This window comes from Pundamilia nyererei, unplaced genomic scaffold (genome assembly GCF_000239375.1).
Source record: "Pundamilia nyererei isolate P.nyererei 1_Seehausen unplaced genomic scaffold, PunNye1.0 scaffold00028, whole genome shotgun sequence".
NCBI classification, from domain to species: Eukaryota; Metazoa; Chordata; class Actinopteri; order Cichliformes; family Cichlidae; genus Pundamilia; species Pundamilia nyererei.
In genome coordinates this window covers 3,544,565-3,552,774 of record NW_005187429.1, presented here as the reverse complement: position 1 = coordinate 3,552,774, position 8,210 = coordinate 3,544,565, and the positions used below count along the sequence as shown (strand labels likewise).

The window sequence follows — 8,210 nt, the reverse complement described above, 5'->3', positions numbered from 1 at the left end:
ACATTTTTTAGACACTCAAAATTAATTGGAAAAACTAAAAACAAAAGCTAAATATAAGGACGGGTTTCAACAGTTGTTTAAAAATCCTCTGCTGTCAATGACTTACTGAAGTCTAGAACCAATGAGTGTCACCAGATGCTGTGTTTTCTACTCTGCCAGAGCTTTACTGCATCCGCCTTCTTTTTCAGCTTGTTTGTGGGTCTCTCTTCTTTCAGTTTTGTCTTCACTATCTGAAAAGGATCTTTTATTGGGTTGAGATTATGTGACTGACTTGGCCATTGAATAGTATTCCATTTTTTTGCCTTGAGAAATTCATGAGAGTATTTTTTCATTGTAGATTGTGACAATATTCCACCTACCTCCCTGGGAGTGTTCGTGATTTGGTTAGGTATTAACAATGGAAATGATTCTGTCATCATGCACTTTTGTTGTCTTCTGTGGTGTTTCAGTCTGAGCCGTTTTTCCTCGCTCTCTCTGATGTGTTCATTTTGTTTGGAGAGGAAAATATCCCCCCTTTACCAGCCTGTGCATGCAGTCACACAAAATGGGATGAAAATTAAAGGAAGCATGAATGAACATCAGCTGTCTCCTGATGCTTTTCTTGCTGTGTTCTGTGCAGGGATCACCCTCTCCTCAGCCTGCCTAATGTACTCATCACACCCCACGTTGGCACCTACACCTATGCTACAATAAAACGGACGGTTCAGTGCATGGTGGATAACGCCGTAGCAGCTGTGAATGGCCTACCTGTTCCCAATGAAGTCAAGTTGAAATGATTTTAATTAATATTGCCAAGAATGTTTTCTATTTTTTTCTGTCCCTCCTATAAAAGAAGGTGAGCTGGTGTTAGTTAGAGATTTATTTTTGGCTCTTTGGTTTTATTGTGGACACTTGTTGGGCAACAAACTGTAAAAACGTAGGTTTTTGTGAAGAATAGGACAATATTCCTGCTATAGGATAAACTGTGTTGAATCTCTGACTGACTGTTGAAACTTTAATTCGTTTGAGGAAAAACTGTTTCATGTTCACGTTAGCAAAAAACTTGCAATAAAAGTCAAAGAACGAAAGAAAAGTTGCAGCTTGAATGCAACCACTCTTAGTTTATTAATCGAGTTTTTAAAAAAAAACTTCTTATTTTTACATGTCACATGTTTTTAAAGTATGTTGATGTCATTTCAGTGGAAAATATGTGTAATTATTATTATAATTCTTACTCATTATTATTACTCACTTCCTACTAACACAAGGCCTTTTAGGTGGGTGGAAAGTCTTTTTGGGGAAGTTGCAAGGCTGATATGTGACTGCTTGTCCTTATGAGTGACCATCTTTTCCTGTTTGGAACCAGGCTGATAACTCTGACCATGGTGCACTTATGCCCTGGACTGCTGGCCAGAATTACATCTCCAGCTTTGAAAGAAAAATAAATCTTGTGTACCCTATTTTCCGTGTGAATGTGGTGGTTTTCTACTGGTCACTATTGGAACTCATTTCTTTCTTTTACTGAGGCCATTGTGTTGCCTACTTTTTAATTCAATTCAATTTTTATAACTTAATGTTAAAATTATATAGCGCCAAATCACAACAACCGTTGCCTCAAGGTGCTTTATATTGTAAGGTAAAGACCCTACAATGAAAAAAAGAAAGAAAACAGAGAAAACCCCAACAAGCATATGTGCAAGTGCTTTGGTGACAGTGGGAAGGAAGAACTCCTTTTCAACAAGAAGAATAACCAGGCTCGGGGAGGGGCGGCTCCCTTAATCCACAACTGGTTGGGATTAAGGGAGGAAGACCGAATAAAGACACGCTGTGGACGAGAGCCAGAGATTAATAATAATTAAATAATTGAATGTAGAGAGGTGTATAAACAGAATACGAGTGAAAAAGTTGACTGAAGAAGAAAAACTCAGTGCATAATGGGAATCCCCCAGCAGTTTAGACCTACTGCAGCATAACTGCAACCCTAAATTTTGCTGGGCCGCTAGTGGTAATAATGTAATAAGGTTGCAGAAAAGCAACCTTATTACAAGCAGAAAAATGTTTCTCATAGGTCACCAAATAGCTGTTGACCCCAAGACTACCAGTATACCACAAAACCCGATGGGAGTCGAAGTCACCGGGTTGACTCTGGGGATCATCGGAATGGGACACATCGGATACAGAATTGCAAGCAAAGGGTTTGATATGAAGATCCTGTATCACAACAGAAACAGAAGGTAAGCACAGTTTGGACAATTTATGAGTTTATGCGACAGAAAATTCTGTAATAACTGATCGAAAATATCCTGCTATAGTGAAATGAATACACACTATTCAAAAGAATTAAAGGAACACTTTAACACAAAATTAAATCAGATCTCAGTGTGAAGCACAGGGCGCCCACCCTGGACCTGCCAATTCTGGTATTCTATTGAATATGTTAACCAGGCTCCAGTGAGCACAGGGGCCAGGATGTTGGGCCCTCAGAACCCCCTAATGAAGTCTGTTTCTGATTGTTTAGTCAGAGACATTCTCTCCAGTGGCCTGCTGGAGGTTATTTTATAGCTCAGGCAATGCTTATCAGGCTCCTCCTTGCACTAAGAGGCCAATACCAGTCCTGCTGATGAGTTAAGGACTTTCCAGCTCTCCTACAGTAACTGCCTGTCTCCTGGAAGCTCCTTCATGCTCTTGAGACTGTGCTGGAAGCAAATCTTCTGGCAAGTATTGGCGTGCCATGCTGGAGGACTTGGACTACTAGTGCAGCCTTTGTAGGGTCCAGGCATCATGATACCAGTAGTGACACTGAGCCTAGCCAAATGCAAAACTAGGGACAAAACAGTTTGAAGAGAAGAAGAGAGAAAAATGTCACTAGCCTCTGCCTGTAAAACCAATTCCTGCTTTAAGGTTTGTCTCATTGTTGCCACTTTAGTGCACCTGGTGTTAATTTTTATCATGACCAAAGCATTTGATACTGATTAAACTCCCTCTGCTACTCAACTGATCAATATACCAGAAATTTAACTGACTTGATGCTGTTTAAATATATATTAAATATCCCAATTTTAAATCTGACGTTAATACAGTGTTTATTGTACATTTGTGATTATTTTGTGTGTGTGTATTGTTCAGGAGCGTTGAAGATGAGCAGTCAGTGGGGGCGAGTTACTGTGAGAACATGGATGACCTGCTGAGGGAGGCCGACTTTGTTGTGCTCGTTGTCAACCTTTCCCCTGAAACCAAAGGCCTGATCAGCCACAGGGAGCTGTCCCTCATGAAACCCACTGCAACCCTGGTCAACGTCAGCAGAGGTGAGGATACTGTGATTGCGAGTCTTCACCAGTCTCTGAGCTTTCAGCCTGATTTTGTGACTTTTCATGTTTCAGGTCTGGTTGTTGATCAGGATGCTTTAGTCAAAGCTCTGCAGTCTGGAGAAATTCGAGCAGCGGCTTTAGATGTGACTCATCCTGAACCTTTACCCAGGTAATATGTCTCTGAAGACACCCACGCTCTGCAGCCAGAGCGGTACATCACATAATAATAATGATGAACTCTTACATGTGAGGCACTCAGGGTTAATGGCTTCTTGCATACAGTGTAAACGGAATCATTAAGTTGTGTGTTAAATGATGCTCTGCTTGTTTCAGACACATTAAAAAAGTTTAAAAAGCTGCTTGAAGACCCTTACATTGAAAACTTCTTCAGTTGGTTTCATAATTTGTTTACCACATCTGACTTTAAAGATTTCAAATCTTCTCTCGTCTAACCATAGAACTGTTTTTCACTTTGCCTCAGTTCAGTTTAAATTGGCTTTAGCCCCGAGAAGACATTATTTTAATTGGGGAGATGTGGGCTGGAAGTAGTTCACTTTCAAAATAAAAGCATGCAGACACCGTGAAACTCGCAGAATAAAAGATTAAAATTACTTCCACCCTGTGACAGATGTAGGGATATCCATGATAGAATCAGGCCTGCTTTTAACGCCTTGCCCACAGATGACGGACATCCTGTATCGATTTTTCAGCCTTGTCTGTTGCGCCCAGAGATTCCTACAGATTCTCAGAATCTTCATAAAGTTTACATTCAGGAACATTATTCTAAAATTGTTCCAGAATTTGTAAACTTGATTGTTGACCCTCTGGCCATCTTTACTTCTGAGACACTCGGCCACTCTAAGGTGCTCTTTTAATGCCCAACCATGTTACTGACCTGTTGCAAACTGACTAATTAAAGCTGTTTCTCTTTAGTACCTTACACGTCTGATTGTTATGCAATTTTCATCTTCTACACCACCTTTAATCTTACTTTAAGCACAACAAGCTGGAGAGGAATATATTATCCCTTTACCACATCCTTGAAGGCATCCTTCATTTAAAGAGAAATAAAAATAGAATAAAAATGAAAGGAAGCGTGAATGAACATCAGCTGACTCCTGATGCTTCTGTGAAGCATGTATATATATTTATATGTGCAATTCTGCCGAGTGTAAATAAATTATGTATGTTTTTACCACACATACAATAGTACATATAAGGACAGAAGGAGGGACGGGCGGATGGGTGGATGGATGTATGGATGTATGTATCGATAGATAAATGAACACAGCACAGTTGAGGCAACAGAGTTGAGGATCTCTAACGCGCAGTAAATCTTTGCAGAGCTACAGTCTGACCGTTAACATGCCTGATCGTAATAGAAACACATAAAACACCACTTTAAATGACAGTAAGTTAAAAAAAACACTTGGAGCTTTAAACAAATCTGTGGATGCTTGTTAAAGAAGTCTACTTAAAACTATTAAAAAACAAACAAAGCGTCACTGTAACATTTAACTTGGGCATCCCCGCGTGGTACTGAAACCGTCATCAAAAGTCGACACAGAGCCGAGCAGGTCCACAACGCGAGGAATGAAAATAGAAGCAAAAGTTGCTTTGGGATTGTAATTTAGACGTCTAACTTTTAATTTAGTTTGTTTATCTGGAGGCTTGTAGGGTCGTGTGTGCCTGCTGGCTGAACAGCACCATGTTTATCTCCTCGCAGAGCTCAGCACCCTCTTTCAGAGATTTTACCCTCGTCATGGTGAGTGACGGACGATCAGTTCCTCCCATCAGTTCCTGCTTCACGCTTTTATATGAGACTCGTGTAATCACCAGGGAAAAACAAAAGCTTCACTTCTGTGATTTTCATCCAAGAAACTGGCTGTGTATAAAAAATACCTTTAATTCCTACACGTGTAATGCAAAAGTCCTGTTAAACCCCTTGGATTCAAGCTGGGTGTTTGCGCCACGGTTACAGCCTTATTGATTTGAAGTCCACTGTGGAGGGGCGCAGAGGCACAGTCTTGAGCCAGCCCTTATTTCTTTGTATTTTCAGAGCAGTCTTTTTGTGTGTCAAGCCACTAAATATTTACCTGTGAATCATTCAAGCTCATAAAAGACACCTAACTCAAGGGATGAATGAATGACACATGACACTACGCGCACCCTGTCACGATAATGCATGGCAACGTTTATTCCCATTGTTTTAGTTAAATCTATGGAAAATGTTAAAGAGTAATAGTACAAATTTGTTTTTGCCTGCTGTATTTCCATGTATGTTTGAACAATTTGTTGCACCTGTTTTCCATTGTTATTGCAAAATATAAAGAAATAAGGGGTGACTTTAAACTTGCACAGTGCAATAAAACTACAAAAAAAAATGCAACTGTCCTAAAATTTGAAAAAAAAACTTAGAGGCCTAGTAAAAACTGGACCTCTCTAACGCATGTTTTTCTTTATCAGATGTTTTGCACAACTAAAATGGGCTCAGGAAAAGGAAAAAGTGATTAAAACGATTCTCGCCTTCTCTTTACTTTTGTTACTTCTCCTCTCCCTCTTTCCTCCTCCAGCCTGCGGTGGCTGTAGGTAACGTGGGTCAGCTGGCCGTGGATCTCATCGTGTCCACTCTGAACATGAGTAGGGTGGGCCACATACACACTGACTGTCTCATCCCGATGGCCGGGAACAACCCGTATGCCAGCAGCAAAGAAGATGGCGAGGAGCTGCACACTCCTGCTGAAGGTACAGTTGGGTCACTGCTGGTGCCTGTCTAACACAGAGATGTCGACATTTCTGATCAGAAATTAAAAACAAAAACAAAACAACTCAGAAATGTTCCCTTCGAGTCTACTGTCTCTTTACTGCTGTGCGCTGGGATGTCCGCTATCCCAACTGTGATCTTCTGGTTGTTTTTAATCAGCACTGTCTTATTAGTTGACATTAGTCCTGTTGTTGTCAACCATCAGTCAGGTGATCAGCAGTTTTGTCTGCAGCTGCTGTGAAGTCAAAAGAAAAGTAACCCTCTGTAATCCACAGTTTACGCAGCAGCAGAACTGAAGCTGGCGGTCCTTCAGATCAGAGCACCAATTCTTCAGGTAACAATCAGTCATCAGTATGACGTCAGTTCATTCTCTGAGTTCCCTTCATACTGTATGCCTATTGTTGTTTTCTTTTGTTCTACCTTTGTTTAAACTGCAGTCAAAGACCAAAAAGTTTCGTCAGCTGCTCGTGTCCTGGATCAAATCCAGCGGCTTCTCCAGGACTGTCGTCCTCTCCAGCAGCCACGCCTACCAGAGAGATGACCAGCAGCTGCAGGGGTAAGTACGATTGCAACGCCATCGCCTTATTTCTTCACTTTTGCATTTTTCAATCATGTCTGCTCAACAAACACGTGTCTCTGCTAGCACTCCTTTGAGGTACCTGGTCACGCCGTCCCTGCTGAAAGGGAGCGCGGACGCTTTGAAGGAGCTGGGCTGGAGGGAAATGGAGCGAGTCCCGGCCTTCCCCGGACTCACAGACGGAAACACGGAACCACGACTCTGCATCCCCGGAGGAGGCATCACCAAAGGACTTTACACAGACAGGTAGAGACAGGAGACCTGCAGGTAGACAAAAGATCATCAAAAACACAGGGAGCTGGTTTTAAAATCATTTTTATTTTTGTGTGTAAGAGCATTGGTCACTGTTACAGTTTAATAATTATTCCAATATAAATCACAATAAAGGCAGCTGTAGGTGTCTGCTGTGTGTTCAGACACTTTTTCAGTATGTTGAAACGCCTCAGTAAGACTTCCTTGTTAATATTATTTGTGTTTGTGTGATCACGTGTGCTGCACAGTTGCAAAGAGGACCTCCCGCTGGCTGTGCTGCTGCTCTTCTGTTCAGAAGGCGACAACATCCCCGATGCCTTCGCTCTGGCGAACCACCTCAACGACTGGCTCCATCTGCTGGACGATAATGTAAGTGACACCACGGCGCAGCATTAAAGCAACCTAAAGTTTCAGAGGAGTGGTAATGTCACTGTGAGGAGAATCATTGTTCTCCAATTCTCCTTTCAGAGCAAACAGCCCAACAAATGGAAGATCCCGACTTCCTGGAGTCTCCTGTTTGGAAACGGCATCCCGCCTGCACTGTTCTGATATGTATAGTGTTTTAGTTTTTTACCCTCTATAATTTGTGTTTAATGCAAGACGTTTGCTCCACATATTGCCGTTTTCAGATCTCAGCAAACTCTCGACTGGGGTCAAACCCGGTGGCTGATGGCAGCGCCGACATATAGAAAGATGGAAATTGCCCACATAAATCTCTTCTGTCTTGGAAATGTATCTTAAATAACTCAAACATAACAAAATAAAATGTACAAATACAGGATGTGACCCAAACATTCACTTCTGGACTGCTATTTCCTGGTTTAAAAAAAATGTTTTTCTAATAAAAAGTTGCTACAGGAATGTGGTGTGAATTCATCTTGATTGTGGATCACTGGATTAAGCCTCCACCCACTTAACTGAAAGTGGTTGGCCAGGCTCCATGCTGTATTCCTGGCAGTCCCACCTCTCTGTAATTTGATTCTTTTCTACAACCTATAATGGTAACAACAGCACAACGCTCCGATTCAAGCTGTTTTGTGGTTTTCCTTTCAGTCTGAATCATTTTCTGTGTGTAGACCACTTGTGGGAAAGGAATGTCCTGCTGACAGCAGAGATTTTTTTTAAAGGGAGAGCAATAAAAAAAAGTCCTGGATCTGAATAATTTGAAAGAAACAAGTAAATTTGAACTGAGGACATTAAATAAAATGGTGTATAAACAGTTGAGGATTCCTAGTATAGTTTTGTATCTTGGATTTGTTTTCAGTTTCATTTTCACACTTTTGTTTGCTCATTTCAGTTCAGTTTTTACTGCTAATGATTTTTCAAGTTA

The 8,210-nt window shown here is 41.2% G+C and overlaps 2 protein-coding genes across 2 annotated transcripts in view; both read left to right on the top strand.

The window, feature by feature from the left end:
- The window catches only part of LOC102209817 (probable 2-ketogluconate reductase), a 14,065-nt gene extending 10,605 nt beyond the window's left edge, over positions 1-3,460 (top strand). The window contains exons 4-5 of the mRNA XM_005728494.1: positions 3,106-3,284; positions 3,360-3,460. Of these exons, the coding sequence (XP_005728551.1) occupies positions 3,106-3,284; positions 3,360-3,460 (280 nt within the window). The remainder of the gene's footprint in view (positions 1-3,105; positions 3,285-3,359) is intronic.
- A 1,365-nt stretch (positions 3,461-4,825) lies between these two features.
- Positions 4,826-7,756, top strand: psmg2 (proteasome (prosome, macropain) assembly chaperone 2). The gene is made up of 7 exons (XM_005728493.1): positions 4,826-5,052; positions 5,861-6,032; positions 6,327-6,385; positions 6,489-6,607; positions 6,695-6,874; positions 7,129-7,249; positions 7,349-7,756. Exons 1-7 carry the CDS (start codon positions 4,996-4,998, stop codon positions 7,427-7,429), a joined length of 789 nt encoding a protein of 262 aa, XP_005728550.1. The 5' UTR covers positions 4,826-4,995; the 3' UTR covers positions 7,430-7,756.
- Positions 7,757-8,210: the final 454 nt, after the last annotated feature.